This window comes from Triticum urartu, chromosome 5A, assembly GCF_056163025.1.
Source record: "Triticum urartu cultivar PI428250 chromosome 5A, HENAU_Tu73, whole genome shotgun sequence".
NCBI classification, from domain to species: Eukaryota; Viridiplantae; Streptophyta; class Magnoliopsida; order Poales; family Poaceae; genus Triticum; species Triticum urartu.
Window position 1 is genome coordinate 546,852,498 of NC_141877.1, and position 27,186 is coordinate 546,879,683.

The 27,186-nt window shown below is 43.2% G+C and overlaps 2 protein-coding genes across 11 annotated transcripts; one reads left to right on the top strand and one right to left on the bottom strand.

Moving 5' to 3' along the window:
- Positions 1-1,812: 1,812 nt before the first annotated feature.
- Positions 1,813-8,162, bottom strand: LOC147972727 (uncharacterized). 10 transcript variants are annotated; one of them, XM_087521651.1, is made up of 5 exons: positions 7,931-8,154; positions 7,684-7,851; positions 5,207-5,258; positions 5,033-5,112; positions 1,813-2,031 (listed from the first exon to the last, which is right to left on the bottom strand). In XM_087521651.1, the coding sequence occupies exons 1-5, from the start codon at positions 8,051-8,053 to the stop codon at positions 2,005-2,007; spliced, it is 450 nt and encodes a 149-aa protein (XP_087377777.1). In that variant the 5' UTR covers positions 8,054-8,154; the 3' UTR covers positions 1,813-2,004. The 10 variants fall into 10 exon arrangements, 1 of the variants encoding a protein (XP_087377777.1); XR_015602665.1 differs by lacking the exon at positions 1,813-2,031 and adding an exon at positions 4,255-4,913 and having other exon boundaries at positions 5,914-7,851; positions 7,931-8,161; XR_015602666.1 differs by lacking the exon at positions 1,813-2,031 and adding an exon at positions 4,255-4,913 and having other exon boundaries at positions 7,931-8,153.
- Positions 8,163-8,628: 466 nt separating this feature from the next.
- On the top strand, positions 8,629-21,380 carry LOC125528853 (uncharacterized). Its single transcript, XM_087521653.1, has 13 exons — positions 8,629-9,012; positions 9,854-10,492; positions 10,919-11,268; positions 11,870-12,169; positions 12,291-12,464; positions 13,684-14,749; positions 14,821-14,909; positions 16,156-16,260; positions 16,357-17,520; positions 18,263-18,982; positions 19,070-19,265; positions 19,383-20,378; positions 21,117-21,380. Exons 2-12 carry the CDS (start codon positions 9,889-9,891, stop codon positions 20,291-20,293), a joined length of 5,679 nt encoding a protein of 1,892 aa, XP_087377779.1. The 5' UTR covers positions 8,629-9,012; positions 9,854-9,888; the 3' UTR covers positions 20,294-20,378; positions 21,117-21,380.
- Positions 21,381-27,186: the final 5,806 nt, after the last annotated feature.

The following is a 27,186-nucleotide window of genomic DNA, read 5'->3' on the forward strand; positions in this document are numbered from 1 at the left end:
TTGAGTAGTGAAGTTTAACTCACTGACCCAAAAATAAACTAATTTGTGTTTATTTTCTGTAGTGAGTTAAGTCTAATAAGGATCGGCTAGAAACCACACTTTTTTAGAGGAGAAAATACATTTCTCTAAAAAGTAGGAGGCCATTTGTTTCTCTAAATTATAAGAGATTGATTAGGGATGCTCTAAAAGGGTTGTGAGCAATCCTGGATTATACAACTCAGCTAATCCATCAAAAAATAAAGAAAACACCCGCAACATGTACAATCAAATCAACTCAATTACTCAAAATAATTTTAGAAAAGCGTCTACAACAAGACATAGCTAATCTGACCTCAAATACGTCCGCAGACGCGCCTGCGCGTGTCCACAGATAGTGACGGGTCAATCCTCAAATATCCACACCCACGAAATTTCGGAACATAGAACAAATAGGCAGTTAATCTGGACCAAAATACTTAGTTTAAACATCACAATTCAGCTTGCAAAATGAATAGATATTTAAACTAAAATTGCTAGATATGTAAACGGAGACGAAGAGGGCCAATGAATTTCGCCACTTCCTCACCGGTCCTTTCCCCTTGTTGTCATCGGAGGGGATGTAACCCTCGTGTAGGCGTCGACGGCTGGAGGGGTTCGTCGGAGCCAGTCTGTGACGTCAGAGTTGTCGGAGGAGGATGAGATGTAGACGCCCATCCTCCGGATGGCGCAGTTGTGCTGCTTCGCCAGCTGGACAACTTTCACTGTCGTCGCTGCCTTCTCCTTCGCTTGATGGTCCGACTGCTCGATGCTGAGCCGGAGCGCCTCGGCGTTCTTCTGTCGGAGGCGGTGGGCATCCGTCTCAGCCGTCATCAACGAGCGATGGAAGACGGTCATAAGGAGTTGCTCCCCGCATTGGGCTCTGCCTACAATCCACATGTGTTGGCGGGAGGAAGATGCGGTCGCCTCCGACACCCTCTCCCTAGCTAGCCCGCTGCCTCTCGCGGTGGACGGCGTGTGCCTCCAATTCGAGCATCCACTTCTATGGTGCCGGCGTCGCGGGGATGAGCACCCACAGATGTCCATGAGGAACAACCACGGAGGGGTAGGAGGGCGTCGAGCGAGCGGAGTGGAGTTGGCCGAGCACGCGAAGCTGCATGTGATGCAAGACGGGCCGACGCTGGCGTCCGCGTTCCCACGCCGATCGACAGGGGACAGGGCAGAGCCTGAGCTGCCGCCATTGTCGACTCATGAGCGCTACAGCACGATGTGGAGGACCAGCTGCTCATCGTTACTTGCCTCCACCTCCCGAACGAGGGCGTCCCAGTTGATGGGATCGTCCTCGCTGTCGGATCCGACACCGACGCCATTGCCAAACATTGCGGGGAGAGGGAAGGGAAAGAGACAGTGAGCGGAGCAAAAGTGAGAGAGTGAAGCTAGGGTTTGACCTGGGTGTGATTTTTTTTGAGAAATGGGTGTGGATATGGGACAGAATGGGGTTCGTGTGAGCCAGGATGGGTCGAGCTGACATAGTGGGCGCGCCCGAGCCTTGCATATCCACCCATATATGGGCAGGAGTGCTGATTAGTTTGGTGTGTAGGGACCGTTTGAGAAGATCGATTAGGTCGAACAAACATGACCAATCACTGATCGGCCCGTCCTTCCGGTCAGTATAGGAATCCTGAAGTAGATCTTATTTCATAATACCGGACACAAAAAAAAAACCGGAGAAGCCGTGCGCCCTCGATGATTTGATGCATGTGAGTAATGCTACATCTATTAAAGGGTCACTTAAATTTTATTATAGGCTTAATAGAGGATGAAAGGGCCTACCTATATTAAATTTAGAGGGAGAGAGATTTTTCAGTACAATGTAATCGAAGTTGTTTACATATGAGTGAGCATGCACTCACCCTATATATAATCGCACGTATTCATCTTATAAGCATCTCCAAGAGACTGAAACACATAGCATGTTGATATTGACGAATTCATCATAGACGCCTCATAATCGATGGCATATCTCCTTCAACTGAACAAACATCGTCGAAAAATCTGAAATAAATCAAAAATACGAGTATCAGTGTCAAATTTAGGACTTACCTCTGATGGGCTGGACATATCTCTACTCCTAATAGAGCAGTTGGTGAATAGTCTCCACGGTTTATTTTTGCTGGTTTTTTTGTCTCTCCTCCCACCACCCCCTCTCACCTTGGTCCATCGGTTATTTTTCTCTCCACTTTTTATTACAATCAGAACTTTCGTAACGTATAACAAATCATGAATCTAACTTTCTTAAATTATGCAAATCAATTGATTCTTTTTATTGGTTCAATTTGTCTTAGGAAACAAATAACAGATTTTCAGAAAACAAATAATATATTTTAATCTAAATTTCCTAATTTATCTAAATCAATTGATTTCTCTCATTAGTGAAATTTGTTTAGGAAACAAATAACAGACACGTCACAAACTTTCCTCCCAATAAATAGTTTCTTAACATTTGCAAACTTTTCTAATCAGACACGTCACAAACAGATAGGTACTGATATCACGTTACCAAACAATAAAACCCCATTTGCATAGAAATCAGTTCAAAATCATAACTTTCCTAAATTTTTGCCTTTCCTTGATAACAACCAATATTTCCTATGTTTTCCACCTATAGAAGTAAATCACCCTCCATCGATATTAGCATTTTTTGGAATGAGATCGTCAGGTTATGATTTTTTTTCGATTCTTTCCAATTGTGACCTCTCTTTCCGCTTCGGCTCCTTCTCGCATAAACACCTCCACCACAGCCAGCTGACGCCACCCCAGACCTCCTGCCTCTCCACACCTTCTCCGCCACCACCTCCTCGTACTCCATTGACAATCCGTCCGCCATGTTTGTCCACGACGGTGTCAAAGGACATGGCGCAACAGTGTACCAGCGGTAGAGCAGCGCATAGCAGCAGGAAGCAGCACGCAGCAGGCGAGGCAAGCGGCCGGCGTGGCTGAGGGGGCGGCCGGCAGAAGATGGCCGTGATAGGAGGGGCGCGACTGCGGGGCGAGCGAAGGGATAGGCGGCAGCAGACGGGGCGAGCGCAGCTAGCGAGAGTGTGGCGCGTGGCCAGGGTGTGCGCCGCGCGGGTCAGAGTGGTGCGGTGGCTGCGGCGAGCGCGACGGCAGTGGCGGGCGAGATCGACGCGGTGTGGCACAGGCGTGGGCATGGAGAGGGAGTGGCCCCGCGGGTGCGGAAGAAGAGCAGCAGGCTCGGGCATGGGCGCGCATAGGAGCGGGCATGTGCCACAGGGTCAATCTAAGGAGCTCGGTGGCTACCCCTGCAATGGCCATGGCGGACGGCGGTTGTCGGCCACGGCGAAATACCTAACGAGAGCAAACGAGAGGGGAAACATGGGAAAAGGCAAGAGGAGATCACGATGGTGTCAATGGCGCCCTAGGGGAAGACAGGGGAGCTCGGGGCGACGCGGATCGAACGGCAATGTTACGATGGCCGAAGGTTGAGGAAGACGGCAGCGACGTCGATGCAGGAGTACTGGACTTGATCTCGTTGGCGTAGACGAAGTAGCGGAGGAGTTCGGAGCTCCTCGACAAGCTCCTAGCCTGCAGGGAGAGCAGTGGCTATGTGGACGGGGTCGGTCATGGTGGCCATGGCGTCTAACTTCGTCCAGATCGACGGGATCGAGCGAGCGAGGAGGAGAAGTGGATCTGGGAGGGGGTGTCGAGGAGTGAGGCCATAGGGGGCAGGGGAGGCAGGGCGTCACCCTTATCCATTCCCCTTCGATGCCGGCGAGGTGGTCGGGCGGGAGCTCGGCTCTGTAGCAACGCGGCTCGGGGAAATATAAGTTGTGGTGGCAAATATAATACACATAATCCATATTGTTATGCACTAGCACGTGTGCGTGTGAAATAGATGGATTATGATCTCGTACCCAATAAGATGGATATGTGTGTGTGTTAAAGAGAGGGAGGGAAAGGGGGAGAGAGAGGAAGAGGAAGGGAGAGAGTGTGCGTGCGAGAATTTGATGGTAAAAAATGTCGTCAATGTCACTTGATATGTATGAGAATATTAATTATAATATTAACATAACTAATATTGAACTCGTGAAGTTAATGTGGCCTCGTTGCAACGCACGAGCGTTCTTCTAGTACTAGTTGAGGGGTGGGTGCCCCTGTTCCGTCATCACTAGCGGTTGGGGCCCGCTATTGCGGGCGGTGCCAGGTGGAAAGCGCCCCTTTTACTTTCCTGTTTTTGATATGTTTGACGCTTGTGCATACAAGCGCTGATACATGGAACAATGTAGATATGTAGTTGCCATAGACAAATAAAAGGTCAGCCCTAAACTTATACATGTAAATAATAATAACTCTGAAAATAAATCAGTTGCAATCACTTGTACAATATAACCTGATGCACAAGAAATCATTATAACTAAGCTCTAAACAATCAGCATTAGCCATTCTAAGCTTCAAAATGCTGATATAGTTGATGCTTCACAGGGACCATAGGGATCAGAAAAATAAGACCAGATTCTCTTGAATACCTTCACATCATATTGCCGTTTACTACAAAAATAAATTGTTGGTTTTCTTCATTTTGTTAATGGTAACCTTAAAGCAAAAGATAGGTGCATCAAGAAGTGGAAGAAGGATTATGAAAAGATAGCTGCTACCTGATACTTACTAACCAAAATTGGCAAGCACATACAGGATTAATTAATCCCATAAAATCAGACCAACTTCTGCCCACCAATTTATTTATATGATATCATTTATATACCATTCCTTACTTCCGTGTCTGTATCCACACATACAACTGCCCTATAATTAATTCTTATGCAGCTCCCCCTTTTCTATCCAAAACTATAAAATTTATTGAGCGCGCGTAGTAGCTTTTGTCCCATTCTTACTTGTGAAATGGTGCATTACATCACCTGCACTATGAAGACATACATGAATATTTCTATTTTATCTAGTTCTTAAATAGAATAATCAAATTTGATGAATTTATAGAAGAGAGAAGAGGACAAGGAAAGAAAGAACAGAGAATAACCCGATAGTCGAGGCGTGGGTGGAGACATCTAGTCCGACTTTCTTTTCTTTCATATTTCTTGTGCAGATTATGAAACTCATCTTCCCAGCAATCATGAATGATTGAAGTGTAGAGAAATCAGATGCATGATGGGTGTTCAAGTTCAGTTATGTACCAAATGGAATCGTTGTTTACCATTCCAGCAAGAATTTAAGCGCAGATGCGCCAAATGCCATGAATTACAAACCTGTCATTCAGCAAGAATAAGTGGACTGTTAAGAACTATGCTTGCAATATGTAAGCAGAAGGGACACTACTAAATAGGTGTGGGACACTCACGGTAGGCCTGTAGGCCAAATAATTGGTCAACGGGCACAAAACGTACAGAATGATATACGGAAGGATAACTGAATGCTTGGAAATTACAATAATCTAAGTAAGTTGTTGAAGCGTCGTCATTACCAATGGTGTAGCATCTCCCAAATGTCAACCCCATCCAAAGAAATCGATGATATCAAATATTTTCCATTGTGTGCAATACATATTTAGTCGTATCTACACTGCGTGTATTTTGAAATTAAACCACATGTAAAAGGAGATTAATTTAGAAGTTAAATTGTGCATATAATGAGTTAATCTCCTAATTCCAGAGAGAGTCAGTTTTACAATTGGAGACGCAAAAATTGGGTTCCTTAATATTAAAAAATATACAATTTACAGAATATATATGATTTACAAACACTTAAAAAAATACTACACAGGCAACAAAAGCCAATAGCCGTATGGACAAGCAAGGTATTAAGAACAGACAAATTTCCCTCTGAATGATGTGTGCCCTATGGGATAGAAGTTTTAATAGTGCCATAACAGAATACGGAGGCATTCAGGAAGTGTAAACTAACCTGCCCATCACATAAGGCAAGAACTTGACTGAAGTATGAAAATAGCAACATAATCAATACAAAAGTTTGGCGTTATCTCCTTAGTCAGTAACATGTCCAATCCCCTTTCGACGTATTTATTTCATCAGTAAAATCTACGATTGGGAAACTGCATTAAACGCAGAAACATAGGACACTTATTTCCAGTTATCAAGAAGCCAAGAACACATTATGAACTAAATGGAAGTTCATTTTTTAAGTATGGATCAGTGAACCATGCGAAGAAATGAGCTCTAATTAATTTAAAATTGACATGCTAACTTTCAGGTTAGAAAGAAAGGGATACAATATATCATAGGCAAAATGACTTGCCAGAGAGGAAATATATGGAGTGTCTAAACTCTCTCAAAACCAGAGGAAGTTCAAACACATGTCCCCTATCGCATTTGTACTAAATATAATTATTTGCTTATACTCTTTCAAATAGTCGTATATCGTCAAAAGAGAATATCATAGCTCCCACTCCAACCCATGTCGAAAAGAAGTAATGCGAAAATGAAACTAAATTGAAGTAAGTAAAGCCTGATGAAAACAAAACTGATGCACACCTAAGCTGCACAATCTGGACATTGCTGTTTAACGAAGTCATACATCCTGGTCAAAATTTGAGGTAAATGCTGGAATGCAGGCCAGAAGATTAATCCAGTTCATGCACGCGATGTTTGACATTTTTGTTGCACTTTCCTTTTTCTCAAATAGACAGGGACCTCTCGAGTGTTTTGCTTACTGAACCAACAGGACCTCTTCTTTCTGAAATAGACTGACACATTGGGTCGTTGCTTGCTGAACCAGCGCCCACTTAATTTTCAGCACAAATGGCCGTGCAGTTCACGCGGCCCTTACTTCGTCTAGTTCTACTCACTCAGCCAAATGGCCAAAGAGGAGCATCACACGTGAATAAACCATACAAGTACTAAGGAGTGACATGATCTGACATGCTTTATTTTATCAAATACCACTTCTCATGCCATGCTAACGAGCTCACTCTGCCACTTCAAACTCTGGTGAGGAGTACAGATAAGTAGCCGACAGTGCCGCCGCCGCGACTGTGCCGAACGTGTTGTATGTGTGTGTGCGCACAACATAATAAAAGTCTGAAATCTACTAGCGGTAAAATGAGATGACTGAGCTTGATTTGGCCTTTTAGCTTCCATAATTTCTACTAGCGGCAAACATATGGAATGGACGAACTGAATTATCTTAATCAAGAACAGGGATGTCCAACTAGCTTTGATAAATACACTATTCCCATCCAACTACTTTTACTTTCTATAGGACTACAACAGTTTCAGACCATTGCCAGGTTTTAACAGAATGTATCGTAATATTACGACGGGTCATGTAGAAAACCTGAATACAAATCATGTGCAGTAACAAGATTTAGTTTACCACTGTTGGAACCTGAATTTTGTTCAGGGATTATTCAAACACAAGCAAAATGGGCTAAGTCAAACGGATATCATCACCATCTTCTCTGTTAAGGCTGAAAAGAGATGAATCAACTGACCTACTCTGTCTACAAGATTACAACAGTTGCAGACAGTTCACACTAACACTTTCAGACTTGAACAGATTCAGGTAACTGTTTTTCAGACTAGAACAATTTCAGTAAGCTGTTCTTCAGACCACAACAGTTTCAGTAAACGTCGTGTGTAACAAATTCAGTCAAAGATTCACCATTAGGAGATACGTATGTGCTTAGGAAGTTGGGGCATGGAGAGAGGCTCTCACCAGGGGTCCCGGCCAGGAAGACGACGATCTCGGGAACGTGCGAGATGGTTGGGATCGAAGACGGAGTAGTAGCACCAAACCTAGCAGAGAACATTCACCGATGTGGCTCGAGCTCCTCCTAGGGTTTCTGCTGAACACATGAGGATGGAGGGCGGGGAGAAGACGGAGCTGCGCCAGCCACCGCACACGACGAATATGAGGCGAATTGGATCGGCACGAGGCATGGAGCAGTGGTGGCGGCACTGACCTGACCACAGGGAAGGCGGCAGAGGAAGGAGAGTGCGGGCGGCTGCGCGCGGATCTGAAGCTGCCTCTCCATCCGCACCACCCCGCATCTCTGCATCTCGCCGCCTCGAGCTAGGGCCTCCATCGACACCTCGATGCCATCCCTTCCTCCCCCTCATCTGCAACCACCAAGGCAGCCAGGCAGAATAGCACGCCTTGACGCCAAGACAGCCACGCGTTTTCTTTTCTCCCAGCGATCTCTTTTTGTCTCTAGCGATCCCACGTGGCACCCGCCATCGACCGCCCCATCTGCACACGTTAAGGGCCTCTTTGATTCGTATAGGATTTTAAAAACGTAGAGATATAAAAAGTATAGGGTTGAAATGGCATGCTCACTTGAATCCTATAAAATTAGTAAGGAGTGTTTGATGACATGGGAGAATAGAGGAATTGTAAAAAAAATTGAACTGGATGTTAGATTTTTTATAAAATGTAGTACAAAAGATTCCATAGAAAAAAATCTCATGGGATTCAACCTTATAAATCAAAGGACCAATATAAAGAAAAAATCCTAAGGATTTTAATTCTTCAGAAATTCTATAAAATTCCTTTGAATCGAAGGAGCTCTAATGCTTCTCGATTTGGCCACCCGTCTTTGGCCCCAGAGTTATGGTGAAATTACCCATGTTTGCCACTGTGAAAATCCTAATCGGTGCCCAGTCCGGCAGTCCCCGTCCCCGTCCAGCGTCCACGCAAGAGTCAACGCAGACGCAGTCCCCATTTCTAGGGTTCTCGTCCGCCGTCCAGCAGCTGCCCACCGGCGCGCCCCCACCTCGCCGCCGGCGGGCAGCCGCAAGACCGCCGTCGGCCGCCTCCACCCCCTCATCCACCTCCATTCGCTCCGGCCTCCTCTCCTCCGCTCCGCGGCCGCCCCCGTCCACCTCGGCCACAGTGACCGGCCGCCGCAGGAGCTCGACCAAGACGACGGGCCGCCGCAGGAGCTCTACCCCGGCACCGCCTTCGCCGTCTCTCTTCTTTCGCACGGCCTCCCTGTGCCCACCGGCTCGACCACGACGGACGGCTCCGTCGCAGTTCGACTGTGAGGTAAAAAAAAATCAACTTTTTTGCTGTACATGCCCCTGTACCATGGGTACTTGCTGTGCTGGGTTGCTGCTGGTGTACAATGGTCAATGGGGGCACCACAACAACCGTTTTCGTGGCCTGGGTAGTGCTAGATTTGCTTCTTAGCTATTTGATGGCCCCGTGCACCTCTGGTTGTTGTCAAGGCTTGTGGTATTGGCATGTAGTCTAGTTGCTGGTCAATGCTAGGTCCTGCAAAATATTTGGGTTTCTTGCTAGAGAATTTTGTGATGAGTTGTTTGCTATTTGCATCTGTGTGCTCAACGAACCGATGCATTGATCCATGAGAATACTCCTTTGACATGCTGAAATTCCATAATGATCAACATAGCCAGATAATTAGTCAATTATGTTTGTATTAGTGTTCTCATTAGCTATTCCATGATCCAAAACTTATAGGAAAATTTTCATTCTCGTTCATATGCATTGACTCGAAAATTCCATTGAATAATTAACTAGGTAATTTGTCTAATAGCTATATTTATAAACTAAGTCAACCTCTAATTATGTAGTACTACCATGCAACCAATGTTTCAGCTTTTACGGGTATTTCAGGCATTTACCCCACAGCCACATTGCAGACAGCTAGTTTGTCAAATGGCTTTACAGCTTTCTCACAGCACACAGCCTGCACAGCTTTTCCACAGCACATCTCCCACAGCTGCTTTGAGAAAATCCACAGCCTAACCAAAAACAACCCAAGTCGCACTGCTTACGCATCGCGAAATTAAACAATTTCTCTGTTTAATACCATGCTCCTCGACCAAATATCTGACCCCCTCTGCTTCTGATTGCGTTATTCTAGGTGCCCTGCCTAGTGCGTTGATTCTTCGGAAGCAGATGGCCAATACCCGGTCAGGAGGGGCGAACAATGAGGGGGCAGGGGGCACCAGTGCAAGGAAAGGCAGCGCCGCCACCAGTGCAAAAGACCCCAAGTCTGCAACGACCTCCACCTCATCCGCCAGTGGAAGGGAGTCTAGAAGCTTGTCCACATGTGAAACAAGCGATGAGCAGAAGCCAAACCTCAGGAGGTCGAACCGAGAAACAAAAGGAAAGAATCCCATTTTGACCACCAGTTCTGCCTCTACACCGGTTCCGCAGAAATCTATTAGGGGCAGAAGCAACCCCAGCACACCTGGTACCCCGAAATCATCAGCAAGGAAGCTAAAAGGGTCGACGAGGAAGGCTAGTACCCCAAGAACGTCCGACAGAGTAAAGAAAAGTACTGTTTCAGCTTCTACTGCTTCAAATGATGCAACTGGAGTTTCTAGTCCAGTGGCTACTCCCGACAAAACCGTAAAAAGAGAAATTGATGAACATGACTCAACAAAGAATGATGCTTCCGAGAGTGGTACTATGCCATTGAAGAAGCAGAAAAGGCTAACCGCACAGAGCTATACAAATATCTTCAAGACATCTTCTGAAGAATATGAAAAATCTCCTGGTACTTGATTTCCCTGTGACTTTGAGCTCATATTTTGCTTTTCCAATCAACTGGGATGACAGTCACAGTTTAGTTGGCCTGTTTCATTATCACGGTTGGCCTGTTTGTTGTAAATAGCCATCTCCAAGACTTTGCTTTTTGCTGCATATTGTGTAAGTTCATCTTAGATAGCTGAAGGCGTAAAGCTTAACGTGTTCTTGTGACTGATTTGGTCAGGATGAAGTGTTACTAGCTTGCTGAATGCTCTAAAAACAATGCAAGGCGTTCGGTGCAAAGCACTTTTGTTGAAATAATTAATGTAGCATTTTAATAGGCTTGTATAGCTTGTTATCAACGAAATTTTGGCATATCAATTCTTTTTATCCTAATACCTTCTTCCCCTTTTATTTTTCTTTGGTGATGTATTCCCTGCTGCTACTTTCAAAGCCTATGAGGGAAATGCTTCCAAGGTACACACAGAAGACAATGGCTCTGTTTTGAGGTATGAAGAAAGTGGCGCACATGAAGAAGATAACCAGGCACATTTAAGTCAAGTCGCCAATAATTTTTTGGAAGGCTATACTTCTGGCCTGTGTGAAGTTCCCAAGGTGATATTGGAGACAGATGGGTTGAAAACTGATGTTGAAAAATCTGAAGAAGATAAACAGGCATATTCAAGTCAAGTCGTCAATAAATTTTGGGAAGGCTATACTTCTGGCCAGTGTGAAGCTCCCAAGGTGATATTGGAGACAGATGGGTTGAAAAATGATGTTGAAAAATCTGCTCCCATTTCAGAGGTTTGCTCAACCATCTTCTATTCTTTTGAGTTGTCGGTTTTCTTTATTCTACTCTTTATGAAATCAAGGCCTTGCTGTAAGTAGCAGTTCTCTCTGCCTTCATCCTTTGTAGGTCTTAACCCTGGAGTAGCAAAATAGAATTAAGTAACATATTCTGGTAATAGATTAATAGTATGTTATTTCGTTGCTCCTAGATCACAATATCACCTCTTGGGCTTAAATTATTACAACTCTTGACCTTAAATTATTACAAAGCATTACTGTAAGTATCATTGTTATTTTCCTTCATCCTTTATAGGTCGTAAGTCTCGGGTAGCAAAATAGAAGTAAATAACTGAACACATATTCAGTAATACATCAAAATATTCTTTATTTGCACCTGAATTATCTCATATAAAGTCTTGAGGTTCTTACTTAAGTACAACTTATGCAGGAGACTGTTCACCTGACGGGATACTTTGTATAGTTCCCTTTTAGCTACCTGAATTCCTATTAAGCATATGCTTGATTTTTTTGTAACATTGTTGTTGCTTCAGTATGTTGGCTTGTTATTTGCAATGTAGCTTTTCTTTCTCTTATCATCCTACCATCTGCATGGAAGGACTTGGTTACATTATCAAGTCCTGTACAGGCACATATGACTGTTGATCTGTGCTCAAGCAGTCCTGCAATGGATGCTACAGAGCCAACTGATGACTGTTCAGAGTTCGCACTTCATGTTGCAATGGGCCAGAAAGCGGATTCATCAAAATTTGTGGAGTATTGGGTTCCTGCTCGCCTTTCACGAGTGCAACTAGAAATGTACTGTTATACCTTACTTTCAAACTCGCCTGCGCTTCGATCACATTCAAAAACTGACAGTGTTGGTGCTCTTCGCAACATTCTTGTATCCCTCCGGAAGGTTAGCTGTTAAAATTCTGAGCATGCATGACACCTTTTTTCATAGTAGGGAGTTAGATGGAATCTTCAATGGCCCTCATTGTGCATAGCTAACTGTCTTTAATGATCTTATCATGCAACAGTGCTGCGACCACCCTTATCTAGTAGATAAAACGTTGCATTTATTACTTACCAAGGGACACCCAGTAACTGATATCCTAGATATTGGAGTGAGTGCAAGTGGCAAGCTACTGCTTCTTGACAAAATGCTCCAAGAAATCTGGAAAAAAGGGCAGAGAGTTCTTATCCTTTCCCAGGTGAGCGTTTTGTGTTACCATTCCCCAGATAATCTCTTACTTCCATTATTTAGTTTTGGCCCTATTTATGTAGTAATGCCTGTTATGTGTGATTCATTACTAGTACTTGTATCCAAAGAGTTGGCAAGGATTAATATATTTTATTTCCTGAAAGCACGCATTATTTTATTTTTGGTAACTGAAGCAGTGATGATTTCCTTTACTTATTTGTCAATGTTATGCACAAGTGTTATCAACTTGTCATACGGTGAGAAGTTTCAAGCTGTCATTGCTCTTTGGTGCATTTTGTCAAATTGTTAGTAATAACATCTGGGTATCACTTTCCTAGTCGCAAAATCAAGAGCTGCAGAAAGACTAGTGATGTTTCACTTTAGTACAGTTATGCACATAAGAATTCCGCAGCATTGAGTATTGGAGTTTCTAGACATTGATTTAGTTTGATCGTTTAAACACCGAAGAAATTATAGCACGGCGGCACTTCACTGTCTCCAGTGATAACTCTTGTGTACTTTGCAGCAACGAACAGTAGAAAACCAGCATCCATCTGTCCTTCAGATGCCCGTTTGATGTCAGCTGTTGGAACAGCTTGGCATTCAGTACGGCGGACCAGCAGAGAAACGGTATCGGAGACATGCTGCACCATCGTAGTGCTGGTTTTTCAAAATAGATTTTTGGGCATCTTTGTCATGGCCTGCTGGCTTATATCTGGAAACAAAGGAACACACAGAATTTTTTGGCAAAATAACCCCTATTAGACCATGGCTCATCCTGAAAGAAGTACATGTTCAATCCTTTAGATTTAAGGAGGCATTCTCTGACCCTTCTCAGGGTCTGGGCTGACCCCCCCCCCCCCCCCCCCCAATGTTGTCTATATGAATGCATGGTTGCTCCTGCAGAAAGCTGATATGCATTTGATTCTTTTTATCTTTTTTTGGTACAATGAACATATGGTTCACTCTAGAAACAACATTTTGCAAGCACATGTTCTAGCATCATGGCGTCTGTTAAAAAAAGATGTTGCCACATTTTTTCAAAATGTACCAATGTTTAAGTACCATCTGCACTTTTTAATTCCTGAAGGGTATATGATATATCCCTTATTAAGCTCATTGTTTGGGTAGTTTCTGATTCATCGTTGTTAGAATCAAATATCATGATCTTTTTTAAAGGTTTCCCAAGCTTATCAGTGCAATATAATGTTACTTTCTTCTATGTGCAGTCTTGTGGTGGGGCTGGCAATCCAATGGGTGACATTTTGGATGACTTTGTCAATCAAAGATTTGGTTTTGAGTCATATGAGCGCGTGGAGCGTGATCTCAATGTACGAAAGAAACAGGGTGCAATGAGTATGTTCAATGACACGACTAAGGGCCGGTTTATTTTCTTGATTGATAGTCGTGCGTGTGTCCCAAGCATTAAACTATCATCAGTTGATGTCATCATCATATATTGTAGTGATTGGAATCCCACAAATGACTTGAGAGTCCTCCAGAAGATCAGCATAGAGTCACAATCCGAGTGCGTGCCCATTTTTCGTTTGTATTCGTCTTGTACAGTGGAGGAAAAGGCTCTTATACTTGCAAAGCATGGTCATATTCTTGATAGCACTGTCCAGAATATAAGGCCTATCCTGAGCCATTCTCTGCTTAGTTGGGGTGCATCATTTCTCTTCAGTAGACTCGAAGGGCTAAAAAACTATGCATGTTTACCCAAGGATTCTGATGCTGAGAAACTGTTCATGGATAAAGTACTTTTGGACTTAAAGAAGTTATCCACTAAAGATGATCCCAGCACTAAGATGAGCAATGCAGCCATATCACAAGCTCATCTGAGTGGACCTTTTTATTCTAGAGATAGTCTTGTAGTAGGTGAGAGGGAGGGGATCTCTGCACCTGATAGTGATCTGCCAAAGTTCTGGGTAAATTTGCTAGATCAGAAGTCTCCTCGTTGGCAGTATATAACTGAGCAGGCACAAAGAAGCTGTAGAAAGATACAAAACATGGAAGAAGGGAACGTTCCTGCCGATGAGGCTGATGAAGGTAGTACCAAACGTAGAAAAATTGCTGGAATCTTGGATTCATCTGCAAATGTTTTAGCTGGCGAAGACCAGGACTCAATATTGCCTGAAACTAATACGGCATGTAGTTCTCGTCGAAAAATTGCTGGAATCTTGGATTCATCTGCAAATGTTTTAGCTGGCGAAGACAAGGACTCAATATTGCCTGAAACTAATGTGACATCTAGTTCTCATCAAATATCAGTTGATGACACATGGCAGGAACAAGGTATACTACTGTAATACCAGCTCTGTTTTTTGTGTGAATAATGCACTGTTCTAACAGAGTCCATTTTGTAGGGGTGGAAAATCTTCAAGACACACAAAAAAGTCTTCACATCCAGTTGAAGCCTGAGATCTCAAAGCTATATGAATTGTTTGAACTACCGGTATGCTGAATGTAACGACTTCATTGTTCCCTTGATGTTTGTGTTGAAATATATTGCCCGCCCTTCTCCACTAGTCCAGACTTTTGGGGGATGGTCCCAGATGGCGTGCTCGTTCTCTGTCCATCTCCTGTGCTGCTGCCCATGCCACCTCGAAGTTGGCCCAGAAGGCATGCTCCCTCTCTGCCGCGGCCTCCTCAACGCCTATGTCGGAGGCGGTGGCCTGGTGGGCATCCCAAGCTGCCCTAACAGTGAGGGACCGGCGGGAAACCGGCCGTGGCAGCTTTTCCCGGTGATCCCACTCCTCTGCAATGAGGGCAGCCTCCTCCTGCGCATCCTCCTTGTCCAGCTGCCGTGCCTCCTCCGTGAGTGGCAGCCAGTCTGGCCTTGGGCGAAGCGGTTTGGTGAGGATGAGGAGGGAAGTGGAGCTGTGGGCGGCAGGGAGATGAGCTGGGACGGGGATGCACTGGCCTTTCTATAGCAGCAAGCGGTGGGAAATGTGGCCGGCGGGCGGCAGGAAAATGGGGCTGAAACGGGCGCAGGCTGTTGGACACGCGACGGCGGCCATTAATTGGCTCGTTTCCTGGTGAGATAAGCGGCTGCGGGACTGTTACGGGCATCTGACCCGTGCCATTGGCTTGGGGGGGGGGGGGGGGGGGGAGGAGGCCACGCAGGAGGACGAGGAGAGAGGTGAAACTGCCCTCCCACGCAGGCGGTTGGGTTTAGAGCATGCTCCAAAGCAGCCCCGTGCAGCCTCCAGATATGGAGGCTACGTCCCGCTATTTGGAGCACGCTCCAAAAATCATGGAGGGCGATATTGCGACTCTGCTAGACCCCTTTTTTGGGCCCCGAACACCATACAGGTGGTTATTATGGCGATTGGGCCATTTTGCTGATTCTGCTAGAGTTGCTACTGTTTAGTATATTCTTTTGGTCAGAAGTACTAACCTAATTGGCAGTATTGAAAGTTCTGTAAGAACGATAGTAAGAACCAAATACATCCCGAAGAGAAGTATAATATTTGGTTGTTTGTAATTGATCAACAATCATAAACTCTGCCTGGAGTGCAGCATTCTGAACATCAATGCATTATGTGTAGCAAATAAATACAGAGACAAGTTATCAAAAAGTGATTCACCCTACCATTCCAGTGAGGTTAAAATTCCTGAAGACGCATGATTTAATATATTCATCATTTTGCTATTTTAGATGATTGGATTCTTTGATGGAACTGTAGCACGTTGTGCAGGGGAGTGTTAAATGTTTATGTGAAGAACTTCTTGAGTATACTTTGAAGAATCACCAAGTCAGTCAGGTGCCAAAGGACATACTGCATGCATTCAACATTGCACTGGTTAGAGAAAGCCTTCTGTAATTTTGTACTACATGTTCAATGTTAAATGTTGCTGTTCTTCATGAATGTTTTCCTTCTTTGCATGCTTTACTTCAGTGCTGGCGTGCTGCTTCTCTCTCAAGGCATAAAGTCGATCATAGAGAATCACTGGCCCTTGCTGTAGAACATTTGAAGTATGAGTGCAGTGAAACTCTTGCGGAGAAGGTTTATAAGAAGCTAAGGATCCTAAAGAAGGAGTTCTCACATAGAGTAGGCAGAACAAGCAAGAGTAATCAATCAATTTCAGTAAAGAACATATCACCATACCAGCAGGAGACCTCAACTAAATATGGATGTGACAAATCAATCCCTAAGCAGGCAGGTGACAAATCAATCCCTAAGCAGGCAGCGTCTGTTGGTGGGAATGAATCACATCAAGAGGATTCACATGACTTAGTGATTGAGCCTATTGTACCAGGAGAGAAGGAAGTGCTATATGTTCCAGAGATTCATGAAAAACAACATTTATCAAAGGATGCACTTCTTAATAGAATCACAGAGAAAAGAATTAAATTAGTTGACATGGTTTTCTCCTTGAGAGAAAAGAATATCCATGATAAACAAACAAATGAGGTCGCAATGTTTGACATGCACAGGCACAAGGGAGTGGAGAAACTGAGAGAAGCATGCAGAATAGTTGTGGAACATCTTCGTAGGTCTCAAGCTGCTCCAGAGGACAGAGGTAGTCAAAGAAAGCTAATAGTTGAATGGTTCACTATGTTACTATATGCGTTTCTGAAGCACATGAGGTACCAGCGTGAGAAGCTTGACTTGCAGCAATCAATGGTGTGGACCAAGGAGTTACAGTTGAAGGAAAATTTCCTTCACGAAGCAAAATTTGGCCAATTAGATCTTACTTTTGATGAACATATTTATTTACCAGATTCAGGCTTTGCTATTGAGGAATTCAGCCATTTTAGCTCCTGTGTTGATACAGCAACTTTGGCAAACTGTCTGCAGTCTTTGCATGAAACCTCAGCGATGGAAGTTACATTGGTTCGTAGTGTGATTCCATCTGATGTTATCAATGCAGAAGCAGCGAGAAATGGTTCTGCTGAAGTTCTTATCCACAATGGGGGAATGCCAGCATCAGAAGGTATTGGTTTGACAGAGAACACGATCAGCAATATTTTTGATTGCATCGACTCGCAAGGAGGGGCATCTCTGGCTGTTCAACACCAAGTAAATTCTAGTCCTGCAATTGATAATTCTATTAATCAGGTAAGGTGGATTAATTAAGTAGACTTGCTAGTTCTTTGGAGTGATTTCATTCTGACTTTATAAGCTTATCCATATAGGAACTGTCAGCTTAACTTTTTTTAATGAAAACTTCTATCATAATTAGCAGTCAATTTATGTAAGATTATACAGCACATTGAAGCTTCGGTTCAAGTTTCATGTCATGTTTTATGGATTGTAGATTTTTCGTATAAGTTCTGCTTTATGATAGCGAAAAGGAAAGGAGATGTTTAGTAGGCTCATCTAGGATGTGTAGTTTTTGCTCTTTCCACGTGGCAATGTGAACATAGTTACTTGCTCACCATGGTCTGTACAGTACACTAGGCATAGAAGGTGGAACTGTATGTAGTATGTTGCCTTTCATGCTATGTGATGTTTTACGGTTTGTAGATTACTCATTTATAAGTTCTTTGTAATATATCGAAAGGAAAAGAAATGTTTAGTAGGCTCATCTGTGAGCGTCTGTGACTTTGTGTAGCTATTTTACTTGTACGTACTTACAAATAGTGGACATCCCAGTTGATGCAGCACCTATCTTTCTATTAGAGTCAGTGCTGAACACATGGTCTTCATGTTTCAGTTCATGGTACTCCATTTCATTATGGTTGCACTAGTATTCATGGAACTTCATTACATTATAGTTGTGCTAGTATTCCTTTTGACCGTTTTTATTATTAGTGTCCATTATGATACTATAATCCTATGTACCTGTGACATTTATCAGGAATCTTCAAGTGGTGACGATAGAAGGACTGAACATGTTGGGCGACAGAGTGGTATGGGTTCGCAACCATTACCCGGAGAGACTGACCAACATTTAGGAGATGCTGAAATGGAAGTTAACACCGGCAATGGGGACAATACTCAGGCAGATCCACCTTACCTAGAACCACAGATTGTGGTTCCTGTGCCCAGCCAGGCTTCCTTGCAAATGTCCAACGAAGTTGAAGCTGAGGCCAATCTTTTACTGCAGTCAGGCCAACCAATTGCAGCTCCAGCACAACTTCTGCAAAGAGAGGCAGAACAAGTAGACCGTTCTGGTATGATACCAGCTCAGACTTTGCAACCTGAAATGCAACCATCAGCATCCAGGGAAGCTTATATGCAGTCAGATCTGATAATTCAATCTGCACAACCAAGTATGGTGCCAACTGAGCTTTCACAGAGAAATGTAGAACAAGCAAGCCTTTATCGTGTACCATCATCTCAGTGTTTGCCATCTGGAATGCACCCATGGGTTCCACTGTCCAGTATTCTGCTTGAAAGAACACACTCTGATCAGTGTCAACCAAGTCATCAACCCGAGGCTGCACTTGGTTCTTCAGCAAAAATGGTGGCATCAATGGTGTTTAATCATCCACCAGTTGGTGATGAACCACTGAAAAATGAGTTGCACAGATTGCGGTCATACATTGACTCGCTTAATAAAACCAACGAACTAAAGGTTTGCTATTTCTTCTATTTCATGTATCTTGGTTGTGAGTTTCTTACACTAGTTCCGCGTTGTTCTCATTTTTTCACTTATGGACAGAAATCACAACTTAGGACTGAGTGTAGCCAAGAAATAGACAAGGTCAAACAAAAGTATGATTTGTTACTTCAAGAACAGGATTCCACTCATCTTCAGCAAACAAGGACACTTGATAATTTATGTGAGAAAGTTCTCCTCAACCAGTCAATAGCTGACTATTTTCGGGCTAAATTCATATCTTCTTCTGGAGCACAAGGTATTTAGTATTGACTACAAGCAATCATATTTGATGTCCTCTAAATGATTATGCTGACATGTTTTCCAAACATCCTCCCAAATCCCTATCGCTAATGCTAATTACTTTGATCTGCAGCTAGAGCCCACAGCCCTCCAAATCACCAGACACCCCAGGCCTCTCAGCAAGTTCCCCCGAGGCCTTCAGCGGTGGCATCGACTGCATCACCAGCTGCGTCGTCATCAGCTGGTCGACCACTAGTGTTGACACATCATATCCAACCATTACAGGTCGACCGACCATCACCATCATCGCCAGCTGATCCACCACCACATGTCCAACCATTAAAGGTCGATCGACCATCACCATCATCACCAGCTGGTCCACCACCACATGTCCAACCATTAAAGGTCGATCGACTATCACCATCATCATCGCCATCTTCACAAGTTGTCAGACCTCGCCCCTCCATACTAAACAACATTGTCAGATCACCGTCAACTACTTTTAGTCTCGCGCCAGTTCTGCCACGGGGAAGCTTTGGAGTCCAGAGTGATCTAGCACGTGCACGTGCACCTGCTCCTCATCTTCGGCGCAGGTTGCCTCCACAGGTGCTTTCGATGGCATCTGCAAATCAGCAGCAGCTTCCAACTAAGCTGGAGAGCATGTCTGCAAGGACACGGGCTACCCCTGTGACTCCAGTAAATATAAGACAATCATGCCCACAGGCAGTTCCCCCAGGGAACCCATCACTGTCAAGTTTGCACCCAAGTTTATACCCCACTTTAGCCACACTCTTGGGGCCATCAAGTTCACATCAAATTCAGCAGGTTCCACTACTGCCATCAAGTTCACAGCCAACACGCTTGTCGTCACCAGTACCTTCAACTCCAAATCCAGTTCTGCCACTAACATCACCGCGAGGTTTGACTATGACATCTAGCGTTTCCTCAGCTGCGTCGAATGTGTTGCCAAGTAGGGGTGTTGGGCCTTCCGCATCAGGCACGCTGCAGTCAGATCCTGATCCAGCACGCTCGATGAATGGCTAACAGGAAGGCTTGGGCTGCACAGTGATCCCCATGGCGTGGCTGCTCCTGCAGATGTGGTATTGCCTATCTGATGATGAAGAGACTGGTACGTTCACATTTCCTTGACACCGAGTGGCGAATGTAACAGGTTGCTTGAAAAATTAGAGATCTCAAGGATAGCACCATTACAAAGATGACAATATAATTTGAATATCATTATCTTAGGTGCAAATGACACGCGAATGAGTTTGTTGTCTCAAGTGCAGATTTACAGCAGAAAACTCACTGAAATACTATTTTAGAACTAGTAGTTCACAGTAACTAAGAGAAAAAAGAGAGAAGTGTTAAAGATTAGATTGTCAACTGGAGCCGACATGTACACAATGAGCTGATCCATTGTTCTTCCATGATATCTAGTACGAAATTCAATAACAGATCTACAATGCGATAATCGATAGTTAGATATACTCTAGACATGCTGGAATACATATGTTTTCAGTTGCAACTAAACTATAGATAATGATGAATGGATATTAACTAGCAGGCACTTAGGATAACACACACTTATGGTGTTGAATCCAATATAAGGTGTCCTGTGTATTTCTTTAAAGCTGCCATGTGCAAGCGAATACATCTGCACGCAAGGAACTAGCTCATGAGTTTCAATCTAAGCGAACTAGCTCTGTAGCATAGTTTTATTCATAGTTTCTGTTAATTATTTTTCTTTGTAATTTACAATTTTCGTTTAGTGCCATAAATGATCATGTGATGCGATGGATGAAAAGTTTTCAATTTTTATGCACATGTTATGGATGTCTAACCAATAGAATCATTTGCCCTATAGATGACCAAACCAAGCAAAAATGACGCTCATCGCTGAAGAGCTCTCCAACAGAAGGGTTGCTTGCAAACAAAATAAACTGATGTCCATGTAGTGCAACTGTTAGTTTCTGCTAGAGTTGTATTATGTTCCATGTGTAGTATGTATATTCTCCCCGTTGTATGAGGGGTTTCCTGCATATTTACCACCTATATATGTATATATGTACTGGCCATTGGCCCTGAGGAAAGACAAGTTGCATATTTCATCAGTTGCATAATTATTCAATGTTCATCGTTTTAACACATATAAGTCCGTAGTTTGCTATGCAGAAGATGAGTCAACCAGTTTCGGAGGGTAATTCTATTTTTCGGAGGTTCATGCATCAGTTAGTTTTGCTTGAAAATTACTACGTTCTCATGATAGAAGATGAGTCAACCATTGGGCACAAATACTAAAGAATCTAAGTGGCAAGAACACCCCAAATGCTTTAAAGACCTACAGTATCAGGGATATTCTGTAGCCACCAGGAACTTGTAAGGCACACATTACAATGCCCAAACAATAAATACGAACCTGCTGGAGCACACCTTGCCACCCAGATTTGGGCAAAAACACATCGACTGAGATTTAACTATTTTTTAAAAGTTGCTTGCTCATGCAACCAGAGATCACGTTTAATTCCCTCGGGGGTTGGCTAGGTATGTACAGAGATCACTGTAAATGATTTTTCTTCTGCCACCCAAGATATAACTTATCCCGTTCTTGTCGATTTCGTACCACCTCAACGACTTCTTTTCCATGTCCACCGTCATCATCCAAGCCTCGCCAACTCCCTCCACTATCAAGTAGAGGATGCTGGTGTCGTGCTGGTTCACGATCGGGTATGTCGGTGCCTTTCGCGGCAAAGGCGAATCGTGGTAGTCGACGTCCACGAACTTCAGGAAGCCTCCGCCTCCGTGAGCGACGACGGACACGGTCCTGTATATTGGGGGATATACGCGGTCGTCGTCCCACGTCTCGATGCCGGGGAAGCGGACGAAGCTGAGGCAAGAGTCATGGGTAGACAGGTTGTAGCGCAGAAAGCCACGGTGGTAATCGACCAACACATGAATCCACCGTAGGAGAAGACGGCGTCTGTTCTCCACCTGCAATAGACGTACTCCTTGTGCTGGTCGGGGGCCATGCTGAGGCGCTTCGCTTCCCACATGTTGTTCTCGGACTAGTAAAGCAGCAGGTCTGCCACCTCCTCCCAGTTTTCAGTGCACATGCACTCGTTGTTTCTGACATACTCCCTCCGTCCCATAATATAAGAACCGTTTAGTTTATAGTGAGATTCGCCACGAAGAACACCTCGCCGCTGCGAGCTATGCCGACGCCTTCGCACCGGCCTATCCAGTGGAGTAGACGAGGTAGATTGGGCATTCATGGCCAGCGAGGGTCTATCCAGTCGACCGGAGAGGGTAGAGATCACAGCCACGGCGTGTCCGTGTCGGCCTTGTAGACCAGAAAGTTGTCCGGGTAGTTCCCGGGAACCTCGTCTTGGGCGGCGACGAGCATGTTCACGAGGAGGAGGTCGCGGTCCGCGGCCAACACCCTTGGCCTTCCATACACGTGTTCATTGGTGTAAAGATGGACGCAGGAGGAAGCCGGCGGCGCGGCGAGGCGGAGGGAGACCATTTGTTGTCGCGCAGGCGGCGGATGTGGCGTTGTTGGCGAGCTCTTCATCCAAGCCGACGAGTTCATCGAACAACACCCAACCGGCGGGGAGGCCCTGTAGGGCGGGTACGTCTTGCGGAGGCACGCCGGATGAAGCAGCGGCGGCGACATCCATATTGGAGGGATCTGGAGGCCGAGGCTGCGGTGCCGACTCACTAGCTCAACCTGTTGGAATTCACCCACGGATTGATTACACCACAGCATTAGGAACACATGCGCACGAAAAACTTGTAGCCAAAGACACCTGTCATGCTCCTTGCTTTTCCTTGATTTCTGTGTCAGCTATCACTATGTTTCACAGTTGCAGCCTATGTATGCGTGTATATATAAACACGCGCAAAGCCAACTAGACTAGTACCTAACCTACACGGACTGGGACACGGATAAACCTAAACTCGTACTCCATCCATTCCAAATTACTTGTCATGGTTTTATAGTACATGAACTTGGGAACTAACCAAACTGCCAGTCTTACTCGGGCGTTAAGCTAAAAGCACGTAACTTCCAACTGTACTAGTTAACATGGAAACTAACTTGTGCAAACCTACTTTTGCACCGGAGGCGAGATTAATGCTAACACCACCGTTGTTCCTTTCCCCCCTCTCTATCTCCTCTTCCGTTAATGATACGATACATATGATTGATATACTTTGAACATATATAGTCATGATCCACAACACTAAATTTGTGAACATTTTTTCAAAGTTGAGACTAAAACAAAACATAATATTTTAAATTCATGAATATTTTCTTTAATACACTTGAACATTTTCCCAAATTTAAGATTTTTTTAATTCATGAACATTTTTATGAATGTTGTTAAAATTTTATACTCATGAACTTTTTTAGAACAAACATTTTCTAAATCCATGTATTTCCATTATTATTTTTCATTAATGTAAACATTTTGTTAAAATTTGCACATATTTTTCAAATTTATGAACTTATATTTAAATGCAGTAATTTATAAAAATCATAAAAGAATGAATTTGCAAAGATTTTTTAAGTCCTGTGAACAAACTTAAAAATGAAAATGATAAATCCCGGACGTTCGGGATTTGACCATGGAAAATCGGACGTTTTCAATGGCAATTTCAATGACGTAAGGATGGCAAGTTTAGTTGACACTCACGTCAATTTTTTGGCAAAAAAAAAATACATTAAGCACAGATTTGTCATGCTATCCAACTAAACTTGCCATCCTCGCGTCACTAAAACTGCCATCGAAAACGTTTGATTTGTCATGGTCAAATCCCGAACGTTCGGGCATTATCAGGGTCTTTTAAAAATTCACCAACAATTGTTTCCGGTTTGTGAAAGTTAATCTTGGCAGCGGTTTTTCGGGAGTGAAAATCAGAATAGGGAAAGAAATCACTATAGACGACTCGTAAGCAAAGCCGATTGGGCTTGCCCAGCTCACTCATCTCGTTCTGGCGAGACAATGACACGGCGAGTGGCAGATGAGAGGTCTCCGACACACTAGCGGTGTTGTGCCGCCAGTTCAGAGCGGTAGGGACCATCACTGACGAGATACATGGCCCAGGCTCAGTTTCCGAGGCAACCACTTGTATCCTGCTTGCCACACGCAAAGTAGGTAATGCATGCGCTGTTAATTTTTCTTTTTTTTTTCCTTTCAATTTTTTTGAGAATCAACAGCAACCTTACACGCTGCCATTGAGGCTATTACAATTGTTCGCCACAAGAGATGTTATACAATTTTTATTTCATATCTTTTCTGGTTCTAGAGATGCTATAAATGTTCCTTTCAATTTTCATTTCATATTCTCTGTGGTTTTAGAGATGCTATAAAATTTTACTTTACAGATTTTATAAAAAATATTAGGAATGTAGTATTTAAAACTGTTCATAGTGTATTTAAAAAAATCATCTTGAGTTCCAAAAAATGTTCATCACGTACTTACGACATGTTCAAAAAATTGATGGCTTTTAAAAAATGTTCACATATTGTTTTATGTTTGGGAAAACATTAATTTAAATATATAAGTGTTTGACACAATAAGATTTTCATGTGAGAAAATAAAGATAAGATGGATTTCAAAAAGTGACTGGGACACGAGTAAACCCAAACTCGTACATGAACTTTGGAAACTAACCAAGCTGCCACTACTACTCGGGCGTTAAGCTAAAAAGCATGTAACTTACAACTGTAGTTAAACATGGGAGCTAACTTGTGCAAACCTACTTTTGCACCCCCCCCCCCCCCCCCCAAATCTCCTCTTCCGTTAAAGATAGCGTACATATGATTGATACTTTGAACATATGTAGTCATGATCCACAGACTTAAACACGTGAACATTTTTTCAAATTTGAGATTAAAACAAAACAGAGCATTTAAATTCATGAATATTTTCTTCAATGTACTTGAACATTTCCCCAAATTTAAGTTTTTTAAATTCATGAATGTTTTTTATGAAATTTCGTTAAAATTTTATACTCATGGACCTTTTTTAAACAAATTTTTTCTAAATCCATGTTTTTCCATTATTATTTTTTCAATATTTTGAACATTTTCTTTAAATTTGCAAAGATTTTTTTAAATCCTGTGAACATATTTAAAAATGGAAATGATAAATTCTGGACGTTCGGGATTTGACATTGGAAAATCGAACGTTTTCGATGGCAATTTTAGTGACACGAGGATGGCAAGCTTAGTTGACACGCACGGCAATTTTCTGGCACAAAATACATTGAGTACGGATTTGCCATGCTTGTCAATTAAACTTGCCATCCACGCGTAACGAAAATTGCCATCGAAGATGTTCAATTTGCTATGGTCAAATCACAAACGTTCGGGCGTTATGAGTGTCTTTTAAAAATTCAACAATAATTGTGTTCAGTTTGTGAAAAATAATCTTGGCAGCGGTTTTCTGGGAGTGAAAAATCAAAACAGGGAAGGAAATCGCTATAGACAATTCGTAACCAAAGCCAATTGGACTTGCTCAGCTGACCCATCTTGTTTTGGCGAGACAATGACGCAGTGAGCGGTGGACGAGAGGTCTCGCCACCCATAGGGGGCGGTAGGGACCACCACTGACAAGCTTCTATACATGCATTCGAAAAAGCGCATGATGCATTTGAAAAAGTATGTAATTATATAAAAATATTTATTAAATATCATGCAAATAATTAAGTGTTTGACACTTTTTTTAAATCTTCATGTAATTAAAAAGGTGTTCCACACATTTTTGAAAAATGTTCATCTAATTAAAAAAGTCATTTTTAAAGAAATTTGCATGTAACTAATGGACTTGTAGATTTTGGAGGGGTTCGGACCTGAGAGCCAACATCCGCGTCCCTTCTGTCCTGTTTTATTCACCTACCCTCCTTCACCCACTCTATGACATGTGGGCTATTTTTTTAAAGGGAGACAAAAGATTTGCCTCATCTCATTAGTTAACAAGAATGATTACAATGTTTGAGGGTTTCATGACCACAAAGGTTAGTACACAAAGAGATCACTCTCTGAGTAAAATGTTTCCCAAATATTTTGCATGGCAATAACCCGGATCTCCGTCTCTGCCTTGATTGATGAAACCATGTGGGCGGACAAGGAGACCTTATTTGAAAAAACTCCAGCACTCAGACAAGCATCTTCAAAGAATTGTACGCCTTCTTGGTCGTACCCTGTTGCCCGCTGCTAGCATTCCACCGAATGAAAGCGGCCCAAGCATTTGCCTGTGATTCATCCCTAGCCAGTCATTAATCATGGTCCAAATGCTGATGGACTAGCAAACATTTGAATATAAGGTACACTGCCAATTCTGGTTCTCTTTTACATAACTGACAAGGGCATAGTTTGGCCTGCGAGTTAAATGCTCGAAGAATCACATTTGCGGCGCGATTAGCAATTAGAGACCCGTTGCACTTTGCACCATGCCAAAAAATTGTCAGTGGCAGCAAACACTGACGATGAATGCTAAGCGCTTTGCTGACATCACTAATTGTTGAGACCCACCCATCAGACTTAGTTGAAAAGTCCATTCTGCACCCGAGCTCATATGCTCCCGCATGAACAGTAAAATCGAAAAAAACTCAAAAAAAAATTCAAAAAATTCCAAATTTTTTTTGAGAGAAACATTGACAAAAGTTCTAAGTGCCTGCAAAAATTCGTCATGAAATCACATTCCTGTAAGGCGTGGCAAAAAAACAAATTCAGTGCTTCAAAATGCATTTGAAAGTAGCTTTTTCAGAGTACTATTTTTGTTTTTTTTGCCACGCCTTTTAGGAATGTTATTTCATGATGAATTTTTGCAGGCACTTAGAACTTTTGTCAATATTTCTCTGATTTTTTTTTTGGAATTTTTTGATTTTTTTTTCGATTTTACTGTTCATGCGGAAGCATATGAGCTCGGGT

Bases quoted from the DNA above. Each gene is read 5' to 3' on its own strand.
- LOC147972727 (XM_087521651.1), bottom strand. From the start codon at position 8,053: ATGGAGGCCCTAGCTCGAGGCGGCGAGATGCAGAGATGCGGGGTGGTG. The intron at 7,852-7,930 runs GTCAGTGCCGCC...TGGCTGGCGCAG, and splicing joins GCCGCCTTCCCTGTGGTCAG to CTCCGTCTTCTCCCCGCCCT. The intron at 5,259-7,683 runs GTGAGAGCCTCT...GCTGAATGACAG, and splicing joins CTTCCTGGCCGGGACCCCTG to GTTTGTAATTCATGGCATTT.
- LOC125528853 (XM_087521653.1), top strand. From the start codon at position 9,889: ATGGCCAATACCCGGTCAGGAGGGGCGAACAATGAGGGGGCAGGGGGC. The intron at 11,269-11,869 runs GTTTGCTCAACC...TCTGCATGGAAG, and splicing joins AATCTGCTCCCATTTCAGAG to GACTTGGTTACATTATCAAG. The intron at 14,910-16,155 runs GTATGCTGAATG...CACGTTGTGCAG, and splicing joins ATGAATTGTTTGAACTACCG to GGGAGTGTTAAATGTTTATG.